Genomic DNA, 26,766 nt, shown 5'->3' with positions numbered 1-26,766 from the left:
ATTTCACACAATATATGCAGAACTTCATCCTCCCATCTGGAAGTTTCTCCCAGAGATCTGTGAAAACAGTAACCTTAGGCCAATGGATACCCAATAGGAATCACACTGTAATAAATCAGGAGCTCTAATAATGTTTATTTTCACCTTGGGACCTTTGCCCAAGGGCGCCTTAACCCATGTGGGAGGTGACATTCATCTTTCATGACTCATTTCCCAGTTCCTGGCACTCAATGATCTTGCCCTAGGCTCTCTCTTGCTAACCTTTCTTCCTACTCTCCTTTATGTGCCTCTTCACCCATAGCCAGACCATTCCAAATTACAACATGAAAGAAATCTTGGCAGAGTGGCACAGAGAAATGGTGATTATAGTCAAAGTTGGAGGGCCTGCATTTTAATCCTTACTCAATCCCTGGCTTCCATGTAGACTTAATAAGGTCATTTAACCTTTTGAACCTTACTTAGTTTCTCATCTTTACCCTGAAACAACTTCCCTGCCAACTTCACAAAATAATGAGAAAACTGAGCAAAATAAATAAAAAGATGCGTGTAAGGCTGTATGTACCCAAGTGCCATACTTGTATGTCGCCCCTGGATAGTTCACCCACATTCCTTCCTCTGCCTTGGCCTATCTTGCTCATCCCACCCAGAAAACCCTCTGGTCCCCTCCAACATATCTGATGCTGAGGCATTCTTCAAATGCAACATCCTCCCTACAGTCTTTTCTATTTCTCAATGATCACTTTTTCTTTTTCATTACTGTTCTTAGAGTCTGCCTTGCTCACTTGGAATTTATGAATTGCCTTGATTCACTATTATATTTTATGCTTATGGCCCTGAAGCCCCAGCCCCTACCACTGCTGTGCCCATGGTTTATAGGAGAGCAAACTCTGGCCCACATCCCCCAGGTTACATGGATCATTCCAGCCAGGAGAGGGGAGCGACTCAGAAACACAGTGGTCCCCTGCCTATGAGGGTCTAGCTGCAGCCCACAAACCAGCTGGTTTAATCTATTCATCAAGTTCACATCAGGGAAAGTAGAAGAGCCTGATCATCTGAATATATTTTAAGGTTTCTTTTTCTGTGTTTTGACATCTCCATCCAATTAATTTTCTAGTTTGGCAGTATTTCAAGCAGTACTTAAAATGGTAACCATTTCCAATCCCTTCTTCCTAAAGAGAGCATCCCAGGACTTCTCATTATTGCCTGGTACTTGGCCTCTTTCTAGTTTATTGGCGATAAATCAGGGCAAGTCTCTTAAATTTAGAACTGTGTTGTGGTACTTTTTTATGTTTCTATTCCAACAGTGTATTGGCACAAGGAGCCTCAGAGTATAATGAAGCCAGTTTACATTAATAAATGAAGCGAACAGGAATGGGAAAAGCTAGGGAGGAAGTATTTTAAGTCTCAGATCATTTTACATATTGTGTTAGGCTAAAAACACTAGGTTTTCATGAAATTTTGGAATATAGTACTTAAGGTAGTAGTCTGTCTTAGTAAACCAGAACTTTATATTATTTTCTAAAATTAAATTAATTAAGTATATTGCTATTTGAATATCCAGATTTCTGAAGTAAGGCTGAAAGTATCAACCCACCTGAAATACCAGAGCTTCAAAGAATGCTTAACCTTGAACTTGAATCTCTCCAATTCAGCACTACGAGGCCTCTTCTTAATTGACAAATTGGTAGATCCTTGGTAAAAATATGATGGTTTGACAGCTACACTCCACATAGTCCAATGTTTAAGTGATAAACAGCTTATCTATATTCTCACCATTGACACCCCAACACTGACACCAGCCAGTCTGAGGGATTAGGTTAACTGGGATTCAATCTATTGTTCTTGACTGACTGCCGGGAAAGCCAGCCAGTTGAAGTACAGAGAATTAGCTGGGTATTCAAGGCAGAAATTCTACATTGGTGCTTCGCACAAATGTTGACAACTGCTACACCTTACCATTTATCTGAGTAATTTAAGGTGTGAAATGAATTTTTAAATATCTGTGTTCAAATAATAAACAGGGAAGTTTCCCCTTCACTTTATGGCATATGCCCCATAGTCACTTCACAGGAATGGGGGAGTGGCTTGAACATGAGCTTTAAAATCAGATATACCTGAGTTCTAATTCTGGCATTGCCATATAATAACTGTTCACTTTGGGAGCCTCAACCCCTCTAAGCTTCTGTTTCCTTGTCTGTGAAATGGAGTTAAGTCTTTCTTCATGGGATTGTCATGAAAAATTAAACTGCACAGTCACAAATAGCCGATGGCAGGATGTGCCCCTTTTCTTTGACAGACTGAGAGGCAGGGGGTTTGAAGAAAAGACCTCAGACCCAAGATGAGGACACCTGGGTGTAGCCCCTTTGAAGGCTTCTAGGATGCTGTTCACCCAGCCACAACCTATACCATTGCTGCTAGTGTTTCTCTAACTAATTATTTACTAAGTAGAGAGTATGTGATGTTTTCACATCTAAAAATGATATTAATAAATGCAAAGCATTGGAGTTTTGTGATAAATTGTAACAGGGTACCAGGTTACTGAAACGTTGGGAAGATAAGCTCAAAGGCCAGCACAGTTTCTTGGAATTCAAACCTCATTCAAGTTTGAGCTCACCTGTTAGTCTGAGGCCAGTCAGATGTATATGTTGTCAGCTGAACTTGAACAAAATGCAAAGCCTTAAAGAATATTAATTGAATCCCCAGCTTCCAGAATAACATCAGCCATGTTGGGTGGGGAAAATGAATGGAAAAACGATCAATGGAACCAACTTTGTTTTTCACCCAGAAACACGGGTCTCTTCTCTCTCTGGTCAGAGTCTCTTCTCTCCATCTTTTGATATTGCATCATGTTTATTTCATCTTGTCTTTTCTAATCTATTCTTATTTTAGATGTCATTGGCTATTTAGAAAACACAGTTTAGATATAGTCATCAGCTGAGCTCACGGGGATTATAAGACTGAAATGCCTCTTGTTGGGGCTTTCTGTGTAATAACAAACCCAGTCCTCTTACCAGCCACCAAGAGCAACGTTGCCATGAGCAAATCCAGCTGCTTTCTGTTTTGCCTCACATGACATCAGCAGAAGCTCTCATCTGAGTTTCATTTGCTAGAAATTTATGATCAGGGATACTGTTAAAAGCAGAAAAGGCCCAGCTGGGCTTTCAAATCTCTGACTAAGGGAGTGGAGAGAAAGGGAGGGAAATAAAAGGCATGACTAATACTAGGGATATGTATAAAAACTATTTTCTTTTGACTAATGGAAGCATTTACCCATAGGTGCACAATTATAATCCTGACAGTTTACCCATGATTATTTTTTGCCTGTTTAAAACCTGACCATGAGGAACACTTTGCCTGCCTTGTTGGCTAAATGGCAGGATTGGGTGATGTCCTTTAGCAGGCTGGACCAAGTCCGAGGTACTCAGGATGACGGCAACAGAGCACACCACTAATGCTTTCTCCCAGCCCAAAGAGTGCAGTTTCTCCCACATGGGTTCTCTAGCAAAACATTTAAGTACCAGGTAGGGTTCTACTCTGAAATCAGTGATTCTTTTGGTTCTATTGGAACTTTCCTATTCAAATTTATATATTCTTGGAATAACCTACTACTTGGAATAAACTACTCTAGCAACCTATCCTCTGCTACCCTTAGTTTATATAGTTACTTTAAGGCTCTGGTTAAAACAAGTAACAACATACAAAAAAAATAACACACACACACACACACACACAAACACATACACAAAACCTGTAGAATCAATAAAAACATAGGTCTTGTCCTACCACATAAATACACCATTGATAGGACAGCTAAGAGAATTTAAGGTCATGCCCCACCCATGATAAATACCACAAGGGACTCTGCTCTAAATTATACTTCAAATGCACATTTAAGCTTTTGAAAACCACTAAAGATTAGATGGGTAGCAGAGTCTCTCTGGCTCAGATGATTAATCAAAATTTAGGCCAGATTGAAAAAAACCCCCACAAAAAACATAAAAAAAAAAACCCTCTGAGTAATGCCCTGAGAGAAGAATGCCTAGCTTGTTTGGTGGAGAAACACAGGGTGTGGAGTCACCTTGTGCCTTCAGTAGGATAGATGATGTCCTCAGAGTCACCCAGGTACCTGAGGGCATCATTCTTGATGCATATCACCCTACATTAATTCCTGATCTTTTCCCCTAAATTATATAGTACTCTTTCCCTCATGGACAGCCTGGACTAGAATGCAACATTAAGAAGCTAGGGATAAAATCCTGGAAGGGCACTAGAAAGAGTGGGTAAGGAGACTTGGAGAGCAGAATAAACCATGTTCCCTTTGCTGATGAGAAATGCCTTTACCTTTACGATGAGCTAATTCCTGTCTGAAGCCCTTTTTCTGGGGTTTGACAAAACGCTGTTGTTATTCTTTGGATGGTGGCAAGTAATGGCAAATACATAGCTACTGAGATGTAACTGTGACTCACTCAATCCTACTGGCACTCAGAAAAAGAGACAATGTGGAAGTAAGGACTGCTTGTCTCCTTACACACACACACACACACACACACACACACACAAAACACACATTCACGTTCATTTTATAGCGTCTCAGGGCAACTGACATCTGGACTCCACGTTCATATGTGTCTTTAGGGTGTTGGAAATTAGAGCAGCTAATCCAGCTCCTCGCACTTCATCCTTTTGGCCTCTTACTGGTTGGGCAGTGATGGAAGAAACAGCCTTTTCGATAAAGGGATGAAAATTTCAGACCGCTGATTTAAAAACATTCCTGAGGGCCACACCAAAAGGGCCCTTCCCCACTCCCAGTCACACCTACTCTCCACCAGGACTGCCTTACTCTCCCCTTTGTGTTTCCCAATTCTTGATAGAGACCTAATAGGGGGAGAGAGAAGAAACCTTGTTTATTTCCCCGTACCCATGCTTCTGGTTTCTCAGATCATAAAGAGAGAAACCCTTTTCCTAAGGGTGTCGGAGTCAATGCATACCATTTTAGGAACTTCTTCATTCTGTTGTTATTCATTGAACTTAGTAAAATGGAGCTGTATCCAGAACTATCCCATGGAGATGAGGGATGGGTCCTGATGGGTTTGGAGGAAGCCGGCCACCGGTGCTTCCCTGGGCTCATGTCTAAGGTCCCCCTCGCCAATGGCTCTGAGTCTGTGTGTGAAAGACTCACAGAGCATCGAAACCCAAAGGGGCTGCTGGCCTGGCCGCCCTGCCCCGACACACCTCCCCATCTTCTGCACACCGCACAGGTGCAGCCAGGGCCAGCAATGTGGTTTCGGAAAAAAAACAACAACACACCAAATCCCCGCTCAGCCTCCAGCACAATGCCCAGGAGAAGGTTACTTACGAGGAGCCTTCGCTTGCCTTCGAAGGAGCCCAGCAGGTCGGCCACCAGCCTCTTGGGGCTCGGCGGCAGGTACCTGGAGGTGGGCTTCAGGTGGTGGCCATCCTGCTCAGCGGGGCCCGTCTTCTTCTTCTTGCTCTTCTCCTTGTCGGGCCGGCCCTTCTTCTCCGCCTTGTCCTTCTTCGCCTGCTTCTCACTCTTGAGCAGCTTGTCTGCCTTCTCGCTCTTGGCCTTCTTCTTCTTCTCCTTCTCGGGCTTCTCCAGCTTGTCGTGCTTCTTGGCCTCCTTGGCTTTCTGCGGGGGGACGTTCCCCGCCTGCAGCTCCTCCTCCAGCTGGGCGGCCGTGGGGGGCCGGCTGGGGTCGTATTTGTCCTCATACTCGTTGCTGAGGATCTTGTCCTGCGCTTTCTTTTTGGGGGGCTTCCCCTTGGCTGGCTTGGAAGGACCTGGCACCACCACAGTCTGGTCCCGCCGGTCCGTGCGATTGTCCCGGGAGCGGCCGGGCCCGGCTCTGGTGCCGTGCGCCCCGGTGGGCGCAGGCGAGGCGGGGAGGCCCTCGGAGCCGCTGGCCTTGCTGGGGGGCCTCCTGGTGCTCGGCGGCGGCGGCCTCTCCCTGGGCAGCTCCTTCCTAGGCGGAGGGTAGAGATTCTCCGAGGCCATGGCCCCCCGGGCAGTGGTCACCTCTGTGGCCGTGGCTGGGGGCCTGTGGGCATCTGGGAAAGGGTGCAGCCGCGGGGTCCAGGGCCTCTGCGTGGTCGGGAACGCCGTGGTGGTGGTCGTGGGCCTCGCAGCAGCAGTGACCACCCGCGCGGTGGCCCGAGTGGCAGTGGGGGCGGGAGCGGGGGGCAGGGTGGTGGCCCTGGGGGTGGGGGGCGGCGGCGGGGGCGCGGCCGTGGTGGTGCTGGTGGTGGTGGTGGTGGCCGGCTTCCTGGGCACCTTCCCCCGACTGTCCCTGGTCGGTGGCACATGCACCCTGCGCAGCTCTTCCTTCCTCTTCTCAGCGCTGGGGCCAGCCCGCTCCGCGCCCTCCGCCACCACCTGGCCCTCCACCCCTGAGGCCTTGCACTTTTGCACGAAGCCCTTCTGCCGGACCCGCTCGATCCTGCGGATGGGGCCCTGGTCGATGACCTCGTACATGGCCTCCAGCCGGACCGGGTAGGGATAGCGCTCCTCCACCTGCAGCGTCTTCTTCAGCAGCACCATGCCAAACTTGCCCTTCTCCAGCTTCAGGAAGCCCATGAGCTTGGGCACGAGGCCCGGGTCGAGCGGCTGCTCCAGCACGCGGCCCTCGCTGGTGATGCGGCGCACCGTGCCGGCCTCGCCGCCCGCCTGGTGGAACAGCACGATCTGCTGGATGTGGCGCTCGGCCAGCTCGCAGTACACGTCGTCCTTCAGGAGGCTCATCATCAGGCGGTAGTAGCCCTCCGCCGCGTGCGGCGCCGAGATGACCCACACGCGGTTCTTGCCCGCGAAGCTGGCCAGGATGTTGGGGGAGCCGGACCCGGAGGGGAAGCGCAGCAGCGATCTGGACCGGGCCGAGGACCCCTCATCGCGGACCATGTCCTGGGGAGAAGGCCGGGAGAAGGCTGCTGCTGCTGCTGCTGGCCTCCTCCGTTCCGCTCTCCCCTGCAGGGCCCCACCATGAAGGTCCAGCGGGGCTGGCGGCGGGGCCTTTTCGTGGGGAGCTATCCGCATCACTGGCACACCGCCGCGCCTTCTCGGGAGAGGCTGAGGGTGCAGTTCTCCCAGCGGGGTCTTCTGGGGTTTCTGAGGCCTCGGCGGCGGCGGTTGCCTCGGCGGCCGAGGTGGCCTCCTGTGGTAGACAGGAGGCGCTTTCTGCCATCCCTGGTGGCTCTCTCTGTTCACAGCCTGGGGGTGCGGTTCCGACTCACACACCAGCCACATGGCCACCAGCATGGCCAAGCTGGGTCCCATTCTCCAGGTCATGGTGCAGTCCACTGGGAGAGGCGGCAGCGATGTCCCAGACAAAAGAGGAGAGGAAGGGGAGAAAAGAAAGAAAATTATTTAATTGCAAACAGCTGGGCGGCATGTTCCCTTTCTCCAAGTGGGCCAACGGCTGGGGGGAAGGGGCGGTTAGGGAAGAATAAGGAGGGAGGTCAGGGAATGGAAAACAGGGTGAGATCCTGTTACGTTTAAGCCCCTCTGATTTGTCAGCACTTAGCAGAGGCAACTATGGTCAGCAGGAAACCCAACTCGGTGCCCCATTCAGCGGGCTCTCACCCTTTCATCTGACACTCGGATGCTCCGGAGAAAATGCACACGGAGCGTATTAATTATGGCAAGAACCTCGTTTCAGTCCTTCAAACAAGCAACAAAGAAGCAATCACACGGAAGGCAGAAAGGATTACACACTTACACTGTGGCTCATGGAGATGGAATGCGGAGGGTTTCACAGGCAAGCTGAAGTGTGGTCCCAGGACAGTCTCCTAGACGAAATGCCTTTCCTCCCAAACCCTCTGTCTCCTCTGCGAGGCTGGGGCACACGCGCTGCAGCTCCAGCTCCCAAAGTCGCCTGTCCTGACCCGAGGGCTCAGCCAGCGGCTCTCTGCTTCTCTTTCAGACTGTCTCTTTACCTTCTTGACAAGCCGGGTGAGGTGGTGACGGGAGCTGTCCTTTTAGGTCCTTGCATCTCCATTTCTCTGCAGTTTCTGCTGGGTCGTCTTGTCTCTGTGTGTGCCAGTCCCTGTGTGGACAGACAGGAAGCCCCTGAGTCTCACTCTTTGCTCTCTTCAGAGTTCCAGGATCCTTCTTATCACCCTTTCCCCCACAGTCTGGCTCAGTCCCTTTGTTTCCGAGCGGAAAGGCACTGGGATTAATATGTTTTCCAGGCTGAGGGAAAACACAGGAATGTGATGTTGAAAATAGGCTTTTTCTCTTTTCTCCTGCGCCTCTCTCCTCCCTTTATTTCTCCCCTCCTCTTTTCCTTCTCCTTCGTTTTCTTCTTCCTCTGGCCTGGATTCAGTCCCAGGAATGCCAGGACAACCTCAGTTTTTATCCAGACCAAACTCAAACAACAGCAGCCACTGGAAATCAAGGAAACTTCACTAAGAATTTAACAGATCAGCAAAACACCGCCTCCTTCCCATTTCAGCACGTTGAGAGTGGACTGGACTCGGTGAGGAGGGAGAGGGCTGTTCTTTGGGTGGGGGAAAGTTTTGAAACACTACCCATCATCATAAATCACTTTAGAATAGGATGGCTGAGGACTTAACCCCTTCCACACCGAGTAATCAGGATATTCTCCCTTCCCGTCTGTGCTCACGCAGCACTTTGGGACGGGAAAATTCTCAGATTTCTGCATTTGGCTGCTTGGTTTTCCTAGAGACAGATAATCATTTGGGTCAGGGTGCTTGGCGTACACACGGAGATAGTATATATATTCATAGTTCCATGGATTTTTTTTTTTAATCTTTTTCTCCCTGCTTTATGCATTTAGTTTGAGGTTGGAAAGGCCTGTGGAAAACATGACTGGGTTGTTTTTATTTTATGCTAATTGGAGATCATATTACTGTATTCTTGCTCCTAGTTTTCTTCTTGGCATGGAAGGAAGCTGGTAAAAGGTTAGAAATGCAGGCAATAGCTGTTGTTCCCCTGAGACCTGTCAGCTATTGCATCAGGGGAGGGGCACAGTTCTGGGTTCTGCCTAGGAATGGTAGGCTAAGACCTTCCTCAGAGGCATGAGTGTGTGTGTGTGTGTGTGTGTGTGTGTGTGTGTATGTGTGTATGTGTATGTGGTGTGTGTGTGTGTGTGTGTGTGTGTGTGTATGTGGGGTGCAGTATTTTGCTCTCCAAAAGCTTCAATTATCTATAGGGCTTTAGACAATCCTTCGAAATAGCCATATCAGGTTCCAAAGAAGAGACTGAGGTAGCTCTCTGTGTCACCTGCTGGGTCTGTCATAGGGACTCAGCTTTCAGATGGGTGGAAAGGTGCCTCAAGTTACACAAACATTTTTGTCCAGCGTTTCTAAGAGAATTCCATCGGTATGAATTGCCACAAACTGTGGTGAGCCAGGGTTCTCAGAATGCCCTTTGCAAACTAGGCCATGCAATAGCGACTCTCACAGAATAAAGCCTGGTCCTCGGTTGCTACCCCTTGGTCAGCCTATCTCCAATCATATGCCTTTCCTTTACATAAGCTCCAGCACGGAATTGAAGATCCATAGGGGGTTGAGTGGAAAGGCACTCAGCCCACAGCTTGGGGACCAAGGGGTGCCCAGAGGGAAGGCCCTGCTCTGGAGTCCTCACAGACTCTTGTGACTGTAGCAACAAAGGTGGGCTTCAGACACAGACTCTTTGTCCAGACAGAGAAGGTGTTTCCTTTCATGGGCTCCACCCTTTAAGTTGATCAAATGCCTGTGCTAAGTTATACAGCAAGCGTGTCAAACTTCTGACCCTCAGGCCGCATGCGGCACAAAGTGAGTATTTTTGCAGCCCAGCCAATATAATGGTATGTGAGAAACGTTTTAATAAAAAATTCATAACTCAATTTTCACAATATTATTAATAACGAACTACAACGTTTGCTAATGACTGATTACTATAATCATGTTGCATTCATTTCTCTTACGCATCTTATGCACAGGTGCACCATTTCTCTCTGATAAATCTAGCAGCAAATATTTTAGCATCCCATTGCCATGTCATTAGTCTTGGACTGGCTTGTTTGGTGTGCTCAACAGGAAATACTTCACTTTCGGAGAACAAGAAAAATTGGTTTGTTTGCATTATGCTTATTAATTTGTGCAGTTATTCAGTGTCTGGTAAGTTAATGTTCAAGAGAAAATATTAATTTTTATTTAAAAATTATCCTAAGTTAAATATTACTCATTTATTGCAGCCCTTTGTATTCAGCATGATCTATCAAAATAAAACCCAAAAAACAAAACAAAAAAAAAACAACCTACATTTCTATGAAAATTGAAGCTTTTGTTTTTTAAACTTGTTTATTTGGCCCATGTTAGCCTTTGAGTTTGGCATGCTTGTTATACAGTCCTGGATATTATTTCCTTTCTCAAAGCCTAGTGTGTTCTATGCTATCCCTTTCAAGGTCTTTTCTTTCTATTCTCCTTACTAATAACAACTATCATTTATTGAGCATTTTTAGATGGGCTCTGGGCTTGGCACTTTCATATATTCTTCTATCTAATCTTCCCAATATCCCTAGGAGATAGATAGAATTATTCCCATTGGACAAACTGAGGCCTAGGGAGTTTAAATGCATTCCCTACTCTCACACACATATAAGTGGTAGTGCCAAAACTGACCCACCTACAAAGCATGTGTTCTCCTGCCTCCCCCTTTTATTTTCTTCCCACACTTTCTCTTATTTCTCTTTCTTTAATACCTTTTTGTGTTCCTCATATTCATAGAAGAATCTCATTTATTTACTCAACCAGAGCACTTATTATACTTTTAGAATCCTACTTTCCAGAGTAATTTTGTAGTAGTACTTTTCGCCTTCCTTAATAGGCCTTAAAAGCCTTGTCCTTTTTCTTAAATATCACGTCTTCCACGAGCCTCCTAACAATGTGCACTACATTTGTCACCTGTGCACTAGTAAAGTTCAAATACAAACACTTTAGTGACCAGGATTTGATTAAGAGGGGAAGCCAGCCCAACCCTGAGCTGTGTGTCTTCCTGGGAGCTTCAGGTTTTCTTCCCTTCTGTAATTTCAGCCACCAGATGGCGCACTCAACACATATATGGGAAAGGACCCAATACTGCCATCTTGGGGGTCTCCCTAATGCTCCCCCTCCCCTCCCCCCCACACACACACTGGCGAAGTGGAGCTTCAAAGTGGGGCTTCTAGTACATTATTTAAAAGGCATATATTAAAAAGTCCCCAACTTAGATCTTTCCATCTTTTCTGTAACCAAAGAAAGAAACTAATTAGCGAGACAAGCAAGAAAAACGAGAGAGAGAGAGAGAGAGAGAGAGAGAGAGAGAGAGAGAGAGAGAGAGAGAGGGGGGGGGGGGGAGGAGAGAGATTTATGCTGAGTCAAAGAAAGGTGAAACAAATAAAATTCAAAAGTAGATTTTAGACATGCTAATTTTGGAATTCATTGACAAGAAACTGCCTGACATTTGTTGCATAGTAATCTGAAAGGAAGAAAGGCCAGAATGTGTGAAACAAAATTGCTTTAGAGATACAGAATAGGGTGTAGCTATTTGATGAAAATTAGAGTAGAGGTAAGGTGGCATATCCAGAAGGGGGTGTGCTAACTGATCAGACCCACACTGACCTAAGTCTTCGGTAACTTGAGATCAAGACTACCAGGCCCCCTAGAGAAAGCATGGTTTCTGTCACATAGAGTTTTTACCCTTGCACAGAGTAACTCTTGGTGGGTGTTACTGACCTGGAATCAAAACATTGTTCTATTGCCTGAGAAAATCATTTGCTTAAGAGGGAAAAAGAAAAGGAGGCAAAACACAAGCTCTTCAGTGTGGCCTCGGAGGGAAACCACCTCTCTGTTTCCCCCAGCAGAGCCATTTCGCCACACTTGTGTGGCAGAGACACAAACAATATTCAAACTGAGGGTAATGCTACATGCTTTTTCTTTCCATTTGCAGACTTTACTCGATGCTCAGTATTAAGCCACACTTGTCTTTCAGAATAAAAAAAAAGAATGCTCTTTCTCAGTATTCACAGAGTAGGACACACTGAGGAGGTAAACTGCGAGGTAAAGGGGAAAGTCCACAGTGAGTATTTATGCTGCTGCACCCCAGAGAAGCTCTGAGAAAGGGTAACCTCCTCTGAAGGTTGCTGCTGCAGCCCAGAGAAGGATGCATCTCAGGATGCTGCTGCAGCCCAGAGAAGGATGCATCTCAGGATGCTGCTGCAGCCCAGAGAAGCTCTGAGAAAGGGTAACCTCCTCTGAAGTTGCTGTGAAATGTCAGCAGGTCACAATTAAACCCAAATTGAAGGATATGTATACTTTAAATAAATAAATAAAAACCAACTGATAGAATAGTGACCAAAACTATTTGGAAGAACATTTTTAATTCTGTTTTAGTCATTTATTTTTTAAATTACTTTAGAGTTTATTGGAAAAAAATCTTGGAGGCACCTTTTTCTAGGTAGAAAGTTGTTTATTTAAGAAGTTGTCAAACTCCTAATTAGAGCAAATTGAGGGATCTTGCCCTAGCAGAGATTAAGGAGCTATTTACATGAACTAATTTTTTTACATCAGTGATTTAAACTTCCTATTTGTATTGGTTGCCATTCTATGTGAGAATTGTAAACTTGTGGGTGTATTGATTTGCTGCTTGGGAGAATTGATTCTAAGCTGGGAAGCAATGGACAGTACTGGATTCAAAGTCTTTTTTTTTTTTTTTTTTTTTAATGTATTTTATTGATTTTTTACAGAGAGAAAGAGAGAGGGATAGAGATGTGCCTGCAACCAAGATATATGCCCTTGACTGGAATCAAACCTGGGACCTTTCAGTCCACAGGCCGGTGCTCTATCCACTGAGCCAAACCGGTTTCGGTGAGGGTTCAAAATCTTAACCATTGGTCATTTAATATATAAAAAAGATATATATCAATAAGATTTGAAGGGACAATTTTGATTACACTGCTCTCCATACTTTTAGGTATAGCCAAGAAGAGAGTCATGATCCATTTTCCTTCTCCCTTCTTTCAATATTTCTCTCAAAAGTTCTCCAAGACTGCAGACTTTGTATGGAATGATAGAGAATCAGTCTCTTCCCTTTAGAAGCTCAGAGTCCAGTGAAAAGATAAACAAATACTAGTTAATTGTACTCTCAGCAGCAGCACTGCTGACTTTTTATTATGCAAAAGTCAGTGCTAACATGGCTCTAGCCAATGTGCACAGAGTTTATTCCTGACCAAAGGGTTTGCTTCTTTGATTTTTGGAGCAGGTTTTATCCAGAAAGAGGCTTCCCGTGGCAGCCACTGTGTGGCACCTGGGAAATCTTGCTTGGTCTGTTCCCCTGGCCTCAGAGTTCACTAGTCTATAAGCGTCCAAGGGTACTCTGTCTGGCAGGATGTGCTAGATTGTCTGACAGCCCTCTCATTCTCGTTTCCCACTTCCCCTCTTGCACCGGCCCTGCTCGGATTGCCTTGTGTTTCGCTTCTTGTTTTCCCATATTGTCCTTTTACTCCAGGTTTTAATTGCATCACTCAGAACATCACCTGACATAGGGAGGGGTTAACCAATAAGATTCCAATACATTCACTGAACAAACATTTATTCAGTGCCAGGCATTGTTCTAGTTATTAGAGATATAATATGAATAAGCTCTTGACCTCGTGGAACTTATATTCCAGTGATTGAAAACAAGCAATAGAATATAAACAAAAACTGTATATGCCTATACCTAGATACTTGGGAGACATTTTTTGAAAGGGAAGGGAGTAAAGGGTGTTGAAGAGAAGGAAGCTACAATATGTTAGATTAGAGTCAAGGATAATGGTGCTAAGTAAAGCGAAGGAAGCCAGTCACTCAAGTAGTGGGGAGTTGAAGAACATTCTAAGTAGAGGGAACAGCAAATACACAGGCATTGAGGCAGGGATTGCTTCACAAGTGTGTCCCAAGGAGAGTGATGCTGAAGAATTTAAAGAAAGGATGTAGCAAGACTTGATGTAAAGTTAAAGGGATAATTATGTGTGTTACATGGAGAAGAGAGTATGGGGCCAGAATGGCTGTGAGAAGACCAGTTAGGAAGAGAATGTGCCAGTCAAGTAAAAGGTACAGTTGCTTGATTTAGGGTGCCAGTAGCAAGGTAGGTGCAGAAAAGTCATCCTCTTTGGTATATGTGTTGAAGCCAGAGCTGATGGGAGTTATTTGGGGCAGAGACAATCAAATGTTTTGTCTGAAAATCCTGTCAGACATTCTATCACAGAGCTTGAGCAGCCAGGTAGTACATGAGTCTAGACTTCAAGGAAGACTGGGGCTGGAATTATAACATTAGAAGGCTATTTAAAACGTGAGGCCGGAAAAAAAAAAAATTACTTAAGGAGTGAGTATAGGTGAAGATGAAGAGTCCTCCCACCTGGGGAGCAACCTTTAGAAGATGAGAAGAGTAAAGGATGTGGAGGAGGAGTGAGTGCTGTGGGGGGAGAAAGGAAGGACCACATGGTGGTTTTTACTTGCCCACAGCTTGAACGACATGTCACCTCTGACCCTCTCTCCACAGGTTCTTACCACACATGTCAACGTTCAGTTAATTCTTTAATGTCTGGGCCCTGTACTATCTCTGTCACAGGGTTTCCCCTGAAGCTCCAACATGAACCACTCACCTCTCTCTGAGAAGATATTTTGTAGAGCAGTGTTTCTCAAATTTTTGACATATGTGTACCCCTTCTATAATTTTTGTAATGCTGAGTACCCCTCGTACTCATGAGAACGTAGAATTAGGCACAGCTAAGTAAGGTGCAGTACATATCCCCACCAAACTCTTCCCGTACCCCTGGGGTACGTTTACCATACTTGGGAAAACACTGCTGTAGAGCATCACTCTTCTGATTGTTTTGTACTTCAAATATCGGTTCTTGTTCTTCCAAAATTTTTAAGCTGATGAGAACATGGAATAACCTTCTATTTAGTTTGCTTTTTTCTTTGCACCCTGGATATAGTGAAAGAACAAAAAATTTAATCTGTACCAATCAAATACAGTTAGGAGAGTCAGCAAAATCCCAGAGGGCAACCCAACTATAACTTATCACTTGAAAGAAAGAAAGGAAGAAAGAAAGGAAGAAATTTACACTTCTACTGGCACTAGAAGGTCACTTAACCTCTATTCATTAAATACTAATAGAAGCAACAGAAGACATAAAACTATAAATCATCAAAATTAAATCTTATACTTGCATTGAATTATGGAATTGTGAAATTGAGGCAAAGTATCTATTTCTCTATATAAAAGCCTAATATGCAAAGTGTCCCCTTGGGAGTTTAATGGATCAGGAAGCTGCTAGAGACCCTACCCATGCATGAATTTTGTGCACTGGACCTCTAGTTTTATATAAAGAATTAGGAATCTTATTTATTTCTACCTATATAAAATCCTAAACGACCATTGCAACTGAACAGACCAAACAGGCTGTGTGAGGCGACCAGGCCGGCAGGGAGGTTAGTGAGAAGCAACCAAATGACCCAGAAGCAGGCTGCGTGGGGCGACCAGGCCCTTGGGGGAGGGGAGCAGTTGGGGACAACCAGGCCAGTGGGGGGGAGGGGAGAGACAGTGAGGGGCAACCAGACTAGCAGAGGGGGCCAGTGAGGGGCTATTAGGCAGGCAGGGGGAGGGTGAACAGGCCAGCAAGGCAGGGAAGGGGGATTAGGGGCAATTAGGCAGGCAGGCAGTTGAGCAGTTAGGAGCCAGTGGTCTCAGATTGTGAGAGGGGTTTCTGACTGCCAGTTTAGGCCTGATCTTCAGGATCAGGCCTAAACCGAGAGTCAGACATCCCCTGAGGGGTCTGGGATTGGAAAGGATGCACCAGGCCTCTAGTATTTATTATAAAAATGTTTATGGAGCACCTTTTGGGTGTTGGGCATTACTCCAATGTTGGGAGAAAAGCAGCAGATAAAAATCTGGACTCTTATGGAACTCACATTCTAAAGAAAATCAATGCCAAAATAATAATAATAATAGTAAATGAAGGAAAAAACTCACTATTTAAGATGGAGTGATCAGATACTATCAAGGGCGAGCCTTGTCAAAGTAGTAATATTTAAGAAATGTTTGGCATATCTTAAATTTTGTCAATTTTTCAACCTTTGAAGTTGGAGTTATGTTTTAGACATAGTCTGATGTTTCTAGGAGCCAAGTCTGTTGAATGAGGTAGATGACTAATTTTATAATTCTGGTTGAGGCCAAAATAATAGATGACTACAAAGTATATTTCCTGCAAGGTTCATCAACTGGTTTTGGGGGAAATATGAAAAAGAAATTTCAAAAATTATCTGAGTGTCTGGCATAGAGTAAGTACTCATTTTATATTTGAATAACCAAACCATCACTATCTAGTTTCTTAAGAAGTCTGCTTTGAAGTCAATGATATTAATATGAATTCTGCTGTGTTTTTTTTAATAGTCTCATTAGTTTGTAATCACATATTATTAGAAAGCTCTGTTTAAAAAACTATATTGTTATAACTTACATATTTTTAACCAAAGTCTGTTGCAAACATTTCAGACTAAAGATCAAATACAATGTGGATTTCAAAGTGAGTTAAAAAGTTCAAAGCGGAATTCATTCTCAATATGTTAAAAAGTAACATTTCAAAGTCCTAAATGTTATTTTTATGTAAGAGTTAAGTGTGGAAAATAAAGACATGTGGTCCCTTTACAAATAATTTGTGAAGTTGGATTTTGGCAAAAGCCTTTGGGAAAATTAAGAGGCAGTACAAATAGATGTTAGTAACTGCATCAAACACGAAGAAACAGTTTAGATTGAGGGGGGAAATCCCGGTTGGAGAACAATCCCATATTTGGATATTTCACTCATTCATTGAATAAGATTTGTTTTGCCAATAAGAAGGCACCATGAAATTTGCAAACAAAACTTAGATTGAAATCCCAGGTTTGGCCCTAACTGGTTTGGCTCAGTGGATAGAGCATCGGCCTGTGGACTGGAGGGTCCCAGGTTCAATTCTGGTCAAGGGCATGTACCTTGGTTGCAGGCACATCCCCAGTAGGGGGTGTGCAGAAGGCAGCTGATTGATGTTTCTCTCTCATCGTTGTTTCTAGCTCTCTATTCCTCTCCCTTCCTCTCTGTAAAAATTTAATAAAATATATATTTTTTAAAAAGAAATATCAGGTCTGTTGCTCACTAGTTGTGTGACTTTGGCAAGCTGTTAACTTCCCCTCACCTCCTTTTCTTCATCTATAAAAAATTGGAATGGTTAATTGTTTATATAAATAATAGAGTTAATTACAAATCACAGAAAATTCACAGCTAATTACTATAAAAAACAGAGAATTTGTCAGCTTACAGAAATAAAGTGTGCCAAAGTGGGACAAGCTTCTGGGTTGATTTTGTTCAGAAGTTCTCAATCTTTTTGTTGTTGTTGTAAATTATACATAACATGACATTTACCATTTTAACAATTTTTAAATGGGTAGCTCAGCAGCATTAAGTGCATTTACATTGTTATGCAACCATCACCACTGTCCATCCCCAGACATTTTTTATCTTTTCATACTGAAACTATGTACCTGTGAAGCAATAACTCCCTGTTTCCCCCTTTCCTCCAATCCTGGCAATTACTACATTATTGTGTTTCTATAAACTAGAGTGTGAATGGTTATTTTTTTAATGCATGAAATTTGCCAACCACAAAGCTAATATTCAGCTAATAATGGTGGAAATGGTGCCTGCACAGGAGCAGTCAGAAACTAAGACTTTCAGCGTAAGGCTAGTGAAACAACTTGGGAGGAACTAAAGGGTCAGATAGAGGAGCTAAACACCACATATAAAGATAAGTGGCCAAACATCGGAAGGAGATGCACCTATGAAGTATTTCATGCCAACCTGTCATGAAATTGGGAGCCAGAACAGTGTTTACACTTTGTGTCTCCAGTTGGCTCTCGCCTCCATGGCTGTGAAAGTCTTCCAGCTGGTCATCTCACCATCAGACTCATCTTCTCCAATCCACCCCCCAAAGAGCCATTATTGTAATTTTTCTAAAGCATCAATGTTTCATTCCTGCTTCAAATTCCTCAACAGTGAGCAGAGAATTTCCAAGAGAAAACCCAAGGCTCCCCTGGCCTAGAAGTGAGCTAGGAAACAGACACTGATCCCAGTGGTAACTATGGAAATCTGGTGACCATTAAAGTATGATCAAGCTGAAAGGTGTAATGAGAATGCATGCCTGCAATATAATACCTGATTGGAGCTTGGCACCCTGAGATCTCCTCCCACAAAGGCTTTGAACTCTAACTAAACCAACAGACATGAGTGTAATGTAGAAGATGCCCTAAAGAAGCAAAAGAAATGCATGTTCTCAAGGCCATGGTCTTCAGGAGGAAACCACTTGATGGTTTGAGTTCGAGTTGCACAAAATGCACTGGAACTATGAGACACCCTAGGTACACTGTACATGGAACAGTGAATCATATATGAGGGGAAATCAGAGCCTCGGAGCCTCTGCTTCCAATTAAAGAGCAGCACAATTGCGTAAGTTAGAAATTGAGGAGCAGTGATTTCATTAAAGATTTTAACAACTTGGTTAAAAAAAAAAACCACACGTTTTCCTGAGTATAAATTTGGAATTAGATGGAAAGAATTTGTTTTTACCATGTTGGACCTAAATTAACTTGGCCAAAGTTTAAAACTTAAAATAAAGAATACGGCAGGAAGAAGATTGTGGTTTTAATTATATTTTTAGAAATAAAACAACTTATTTTATTTTCTAAAAGAGTGTGGTTTTAATTTTAGTTTTTAGTTGAATGTTGTCTCAAAATAGATGAACCTTAAAACATGACCCTTGCTCACCTATTCATATTGAGTTAGTATGTCTGAATTATCAATATTTCTTTATGAGTGAGTAATTTTAGACAGAAATATAACATAAAACAATATTTTAAATCTAGAGATTGTGTTTAAGGTGTTTTTTTAAAAAAACAAATAATTTATCATGTGTAAGTGAATAATATTCACCCAGTTTATTGAAATATCACAAGGGCTTAGAGAGAGATTTGAAACTATTTGTTCTATAGATGTTCAGAGTGTGACAACCTGACATGTTTAAAAGAACCAATTTCTTTTCTGGGTAATAGTGCTAGTTAAATGTTCTCCCAACTATACAAACTCAATTTACCTCAATGGGGAAAACAACTCAGTTGATTTCTTCCCTCCCTTTTCCTCACTGTGATTTTCCAACATATTCTTTCTATGTCCAAATATTAGATAACATTTCAGTTTACTAATAAAGAAAATGTTACAAATGTAAGAGCTGTTCAAAGATGAAGAGAGATGCCTGGGAAGGCAGTAAACGCCTTGTTGGATTAAATGTTAAAATATGGATTCATTAGCAGAGAATTTAAGCATCAGGTGAGTGGTTAATCAGGTGAATGTTTAGCCTTGAAAATCCTAGGAGTCTATGGTTTCTATAATTACTATGCTTGAGTTGATGCAAAAAAAAATTAAAAAAAAAAATTTTATTGAGTTTTTACAGAGAGGAAGGGGGAGGGATAGAAAGCTAGAAACATCGATGAGAGAGAAACATCCATCAGCTGCCCCCTGCACAGCCCCCATTGGGGATGTGCCCGCCACCAAGGCACATGCCCCTGACCGGAATCGAACCCAGAACCCTTCAGTCCGCAGGCCGACGCTCTATCCACTGAGCCAAACCGGTTTTGGCTGATGCAAAATTTTTTTACTCCTTTTGAGCAAAGAAAAATTTACATGAAAAACTAGGGATGTCAGAGTTGTGATATAATGGTACAACCTAGGAAGCACATGTTATCATAACACAAAAATAGTGGAGTTGTCCACTAACAATGTTGATTCCCAAACATTCTTCTCTGTATAATAACTTTGACCATCAATCAGTACCTTTTTCAAGAAATGGCAAAGAAATATTGAAATTACATGCAAAGGTATTTTAAAAATAAGCTGACAGAAGAGAAGGTCAACAAAAATGAAAAAAAAAATGATGGGTACTTCAAATGAAAATTATTTGAATATCAATAGATTAAAATAAGTCTCCCAGGAAATCAATTAAGCCATTGAAAAATCCATTGAATAAGCTTAAAAATGTGATTCTTATTAGGACTGTGCTGTAATAGTCCAACTGTGAAGTGATGGATACTGGATCATGTTATGCAATTTTGTTGGAATTTGTTGGAAAAATTTAATTATCTCTCAAATCAACAGCTGACTGTCTTTCATCATTCTAAGAATTTAGTGTGCATTTGTCATCACAACTAAATTTTTCAAATTTAAAATAAAATAAACCACATTTTTCTCTCAGATTTCAAAATAATGTTGCAAACAAAATGTAAATGATTTGTTGTGATGTTTTAGTACCTGTTGAGATAGATTAATTTTGGTGGCCTTCTCTCAGGATTACATTTTTATTGAATAACAAAAACCTTCAAGGGGAGCTCCTTAAAACAATCTGAAAAGATACCTGTAAAATAAGATGCATTGTATCAATAATTTTAAAAAAATCTTTCCCACCCTATGAAAATTGGCAGCAGAAACAACAGATATGTCTACCTCAAAGGGAAAATTCTAAGCCTGTTGTGTCAAGAAGCATCTTCAGAAATCTAAGATAATTTCATTAACTAATTATACTGGAAACAGTTTATACCAAGGTGGGAAGCATTCCCTAGGATGTCAGTCACTAAAAGCAATTAAGGGTGCCCATGGGTCATAGTTTTGGTGATTCAGTATACCTAGATTCAGGCATCTATTCCTGAACTAGATCTGTCCCAGCTCTGCCTATGACCTCTGTTTAATGAACCCTGGGCCTCTTGACCTACTGATAGTGTTTTAAGGTCCAGCACATCAGTCTGAGTGCCTAGTGGAGTTCATTACTATTCCCCAAATCCTCACAGGTATCACCTAAGATTCTTAAAGTAAATCTATCTCTACCCCAAGCTTCTCCTTTAACAGTGAATTACCAAGAAAGTCTGCCTTGGACAGGCATAACCTCCAGCTTACTCTGGAACCCAATTTGGTCCTTTCCTCAGTACAGAGTAATGTCCCAGGGGGGATTTGGGTGGTCAGGAAATCCTGGCACTGAGGTAGAAATTTGGGTCTTCTCAGAATTGAACTAGGAAGACTTTGGAAGCGGTTTCAGATAAGAGAGAGTCACAAGCATAGGCTAGAGCCCAAAGACCAGCCCAAACAGCCTTTCAAGACCTTTGGCCCTTGGGCCAAGGCAGCAAGGTGAAGCTTCTGAAGAACAGGCCCTGAGGTAGCATTCCTCTTGATGGAAGTTTTTCACTTACTTGCTCACCATTTGGATAAAGGGCCTAACCTCTGGCTGCCTCCCCTTCTTACATAATCTGCTCAGGACTGAGGGCCCAACCCTAGTTGCTGGTTGCTTATTTGGATGAAGAGACTTTTAAGTTCTGGACTTTGAGTTCTTTAACAGTTTATCTGGATGACTTGGTATCATTTTCCTCTGTGTCGGTAAATTCATGCCAAATGTGTTTATTTTTAATATGATGACTTTTTCATGAAGTAATATTGACAAAATCTTCAGCTACCTATCTTGCTCCTACATAATTAGTTCTCCTTGCCTTGGGAATAGGAAGCCTGGTCCCTTACTTGACTCTGGCTCTAAACAAACCCAGTACAGCCTTGAGAGCTCCTCTGTGGAGCATACCAAGACAGTGTCTCACACTCTCTGGAGCTCATCATGGAAATGTGACAGATGAGAAATATGCAGACCCTTCTCTGTGTCTGTCTTCCAGACGCCCTGTGAGGGCTGGCAAAAATGTTCTTATTCTTCAAATATGCACTGGCATGTGTGTGTGTAGTAAAATTATGTTTTGGGTTTGTATTTGGGTTTGTTGTTCTTTTTCTTAAATGAACATCTGTTATTCTCTTTGGGTCCAGAGTTTCTGAACCCAACTGGGCAGGGCAACTTGGCTTCCTCCACCACTTCTGAAGAGTCACAAGTGGAGCCTGTCTTCTGTCAGCTGCTTATTGATTGGCTGACCAGCCACTACTCACCTCCCACAGTTCTTCTGGCTCTGAGAGACTCGCGGGTGTGCCACTCGCATCCCACATCTGTTCTGGCTCTGAGAAGCTCATGGGTGTGGAGGGAGGGGGTCAGGATCAGCTTGTTCTGTGCACATGGCTTATGGCAGTTCCAGAAGCAGGGACATTTCATTAAGCAGCTCTGATCAGCTATTACTGACTTCTAGTTACAGCCCTGAGGGGATATGAGGCCGGCACACAGTCTGGCACATACCTTTGAGAATGGTGAGTCATAGCCACTTAGTTTTTCAAACAATTGTTTTTATCTCCTGGTGTCTCCCCTATTTCTATGATATGAGATTGTAGAAAATGTGACCCCCTATGAAGGCAAATGAGAGATGTGTTTACAAAGAGTGCTTTAGATTCACCAAAGAAATGTGATTTCTTTGGATCTATATTATGAAATTCTTAGTATTCAAGGAAGAAGTTAATTTTCTACCTGCATAAGTATCACCAAATACAAAAATATTTCAAGTTCCTAAGACCATTCCAACTCTGAGAGCTTCAGGACCCAAGATGACCAAAATATAAAAATTCAAAAGATCTCTCTGGTACCTATCAGAAAGGTGATATCAATAGTCAAAATGATCCATTCGACACACTGTTGTAAGATGAATGGTCCTCTCCTGACTCGCAGCTCCAGTTGTATTATTGTCTTGTTCAAATTTCTTTTTTCTTTTTTTAAAATATATTTTTGTTGACATTAGAGAGGAAAGGAGAGGGAGAGAGAGATACAAACATCAGTGATGAGAGAGAATCATGGATCAGCTACCTCCTGCAACTCAGGCATGTGCTCCTGATTGGAATCAAACCTGGGACCCTTCAGTCCACAGGCAGACACTCTATCCACTGAGCCAAACCAGCTAGGGCAATTTCTTATGTGGCTTTCAGCTGTCTAAAAGACAGTTCATACGCTTTAACTTGGCATTCCAAGTTCTTTAGAATTTGATCTCAAACTGCTTGTCCAAACTCTTGTTAATGTATAAAAACCATTGAAGCCTGTAAAGAATTTTTGTGAGTTTATTTGAGCCAAACTGTCGACATATGCCAGGAAGCAGAACAGCAATGAATTTAGGTAATGCTCTGGAAAATGGTGGGTTACATCTGTATTTATGCATTGCAATCAAAGGAAGGGACATAGGTGGGTTACATGAACTCCATTGGTGATAGACCAGAGAGGCAGGAGAAAGCAAAGCAGGGGAAACCCCTGAGATTGGATAAAAAGTAAAATGATAGACACATACTTAGGTGGGTGCAGGAACAATTAGCATGATAATAATGAAGGAATTTGTGGTGTCTGTCCTGGAGCCCAGGCATTTTTGGTTGTGCCCCAGGGACTCTAGAAAAAGGGAAGTTACAAGTTACCCAGAGATTTTAAGGATATGTTATTATAGATGCAAAAAGACAGATAGGCTCAGTTAAGGTAAAGGTGACCTTGTCAGTGAAGATACCGGCCTAGGATATAACTACCCGCCATAACTGCTTTTAGTTAAAGTTGAAATTCATCCTTTAGTTGAAGTTTAAACCATCCTTTATGGTTACTGCAGGTCTCTGAGTTTGCAAAACCACCATGCAGGCCTCCCCTGAGCTTGTCGGGTTAGCAGTGGCCCCTTCTGTCCACACTCTTATCGCCCAATACTGCCATTAATGCCTCCTTCAATTTAACCAAAATGCACCGCATATTGCTTTTTTGTTGCCTTTTGTTCCTTCACTTCTGCATTTTGGCTTTTTCTGTTTCCTGATCTTCTCAAGTCCAAAAGCTCCCTATCTGTCAAGGCCAGTTCTTCCGCTCCTGCTCCATAAAGTCTTCCCTGAGCACTCCCGCCTGATCCTGCTTCTGCCTCCTCCAAATAAGCAATTACTTTCTCACTGTCTCTTAAAACACCTCTCAGTATTTTCCGCCTGGAATAATAGCCCAGGTGCCCTGCCTTTCCCCGCTAGGGGCAGGCAGAACTTGTGTCCAACTCATCTGTGTACATCCCCTAGGGCCTTGCAATTAGCACATGCTTGATAAATTTGTGTTACAGATACAGCAATGGACATTTGTAGAGAGCTTCAGAATTTCCAAAGTGGATTCACATTCATTAATTCGTTTAATTCTCATAAGTGTAGAAGAACAGGTGTTCCCTTTATTACAATGGAGAATAGAAAGGGAGCTAATTTTTAATCAGAAATAACACAATGAAATACTACCCTGTTTCCCTGAAAATAAGACAGTGTCTTATATTAATTTTTTCTCCCAAAGTTGCCCTAGGTCTTATTTTCAGAGGATGTCTTATTTTTGGGGAAACACGGGTATGCTTTGGTAAAAAAGAAGGAATTCTTATAATTTGCAACAGCATGGATGGAACTGGAGAGCATTTATGCTAAATGAAATAAGCCAGTCAGAGAAAGATAAATATCACATGATCTCACTCATTTATAGAATATAATGAAAAACATAAAGTGATAAACAAAAACAGATCCAGAGACAGAAGCATCGATCAGACTGTCAAACCTCAGAGGGAAGGTAGGGGAGGGTGGGGGTAAGGGGAAGAGATCAAACAGAGGACTTGTATGCATGCATATAAGCCTAACCAATGGACACAGATGACAAGGGGGTGAGGGCATGAGGGGGAGGGGGGTTTGGGAGAGTAATGGGGGGATGAGGACACATATGTAATACCTTAATCAATAAAGAAATTAAAAAAAATAACTTTCACCCATTTATCAAGCTATTGTTCATGTCATTCTAAAAGTCTGTCTCTTCTGCCATATTCTTAAGCTGAAGCTCAGGAACCAAGTCTACTTGTTCACTGTTGTTTCCAGCGCTTAATACGTTGCCAGACATAGTGTAAAATCTCATTAAATATCTGCTAAATGAATGAATAAAGGGTGAAGATTGTGAGACCAGCAGTGACCTGAATGTTCTACATTCACTGTTGTAATCTCACAGCAGATATCACCTCCATTTCACAGGCAAGGACACACAGCGTATACATGAGTGGCTGGAATTGAAACCTTATAATTATAGAGGTCTTATGTTTTACATCACATGGTTAGCATCCCATGAAGTGCCTTTGTTGTTGTGTTTTCACCCTTAATTGATTTATAATTCTATAAAAATAATGAAATTTTCAAGAGTTGCTATAAATTTTAAATATTTAACTTTGTTAATTACTGACATCAAAAGATCAAAATAGTGGGTAGAACATTAGTCACTATTGCCAAGTTCAATAGTGTCATTGTGTGAGAGGAGATGGGAGTGCATTCTTGGAAGGCAGGAAGTAATTTTCTAAAGATTTCTCTATCTCACTGCAGTTCTCTGCTTTTGATCTAAGAGTAAAAAATAAATTCTCATCACAATATATTTTGTCCTGAGTGATCAGGAGAAATATTCATAGTTAAGTGTGGTCATTGTTTTTGAAGAGAGCAAACAAACATATATTGAGCAAACACTTCATGCCAGGACTTTATTCAAGTGAATCATCTGATAAGGCTAATATTATTATCATATTTATTTTACAAGGGAGGGCATTATTGCTTTTATTTCTAAGCATGATTTATTTTGGTATCTATTAAAATTACATTTTAATTTATCATTGAATTGTACAAATCTGCTTTTTCTTTATTTAAAATTTGGTGAAAGATTTTTTTTTCTGATTTAACATTTTTTATATCCAAAGTTAAAAGGAGAAACTTAAAATTCTGAATCTTCTTCCACAGTTTTTATACTGTAGTCAAGTCATTAGGCTTAAAATTTTGTGTTTGGTTAACACAAGCATGCAAAAATAAGAATTAAATAGTGTATAAATATTATTCTTATTATATAATATGTTTGTTTTCCTTTTGTCACAAGATTAACATATTTCCTTTACTTCTTTTCAACATAGATTTGGGAAGTCAAGTCTGAAACACTTCTTTTGAAAGGTACTGCGTTTCAACTACCTTGATTTCTAAGAGGAAGTTCAGTTTACTTAAATTTTACAAATCGCCATTAATCTACCTTTACTACTTGTTAATTTTTATATTAACCATGCCTTTAGGTACAATCTGTCTTTCTTTGTCTTTGTGCAGATTTCAATTACTAAACTACTGGTAAGCAGTTAGTCATTCATACAGTGTATTACATCAAAACAAAAAAACCTAAGACCAAAGCCCTGTGTTCTATTACCATTCCTACAAGCCCTGCTTGGTAGCCACAGCATGTTTCTATCATTGTGATATGTACTTAAAGAAAGCTTTTAAAAACATGGCAGATTAGCAACATCTAATCATCCTTGGATAAAACCATTACTCTCAAAATGTCATCCAAAACTGACATCACACATAATCTTTTGTAGAAATTTCTGTTCTTGTGACTACTCTTGCAGTGCAAATTTTTATATGAACCTAAATTTAAAAAAACGAAAGACTGTTGAGAGTATATCATCTCATGTCTTCTAATACAGTCTTTATAATGTCATTCTAAAAAGACAAACTTTTATAGAAGAACTTGAAATAACAAGGGAGTGATTTTCTGAAAATTTGGAATTTGACCATAAGAACATTTTTTTTTAAATGAGCCCAAAATATCCATATAAAAAGGTAATTGGTCAATTATCAATTAAGCCCCTATTAAAAGCCCCTTTTAATTCAAGACAGAAAATTAATATATCAGCATAATTTTGACTTTCTTTTCTTAATTCCAAGTGTGTGGGGGTGTGTGTGTGTGTGCATGCACAATTTTCAGT

At 42.2% G+C, this 26,766-nt stretch overlaps 1 protein-coding gene across 2 annotated transcripts in view; it reads right to left on the bottom strand.

Annotated features, from left to right (window-relative positions):
- CCDC80 (coiled-coil domain containing 80) overlaps positions 1-8,486 on the bottom strand; it is a 35,036-nt gene extending 26,550 nt beyond the window's left edge. The window contains exons 1-2 of one of the 2 annotated variants that reach the window (XM_084874013.1): positions 7,731-8,486; positions 5,357-7,311 (exon numbers count right to left, since the gene is read on the bottom strand). In XM_084874013.1, coding sequence (XP_084730139.1) covers positions 5,357-7,300 — 1,944 coding nt within the window. In that variant the 5' untranslated portion in view covers positions 7,301-7,311; positions 7,731-8,486. Of the gene's footprint in view, positions 1-5,356; positions 7,312-7,594; positions 7,698-7,730 lie in introns of those variants that run through there. The other variant, XM_084874014.1, reaches the window with a different exon arrangement.
- Positions 8,487-26,766: the final 18,280 nt, after the last annotated feature.

This window comes from Pipistrellus hanaki (genome assembly GCF_964339955.1).
Source record: "Pipistrellus hanaki genome assembly, chromosome: 2".
NCBI classification, from domain to species: domain Eukaryota; kingdom Metazoa; phylum Chordata; class Mammalia; order Chiroptera; family Vespertilionidae; genus Pipistrellus; species Pipistrellus hanaki.
The sequence above is the reverse complement of the archived record's forward strand: the minus strand, read 5'-3'. Positions and strand labels throughout refer to the sequence as shown.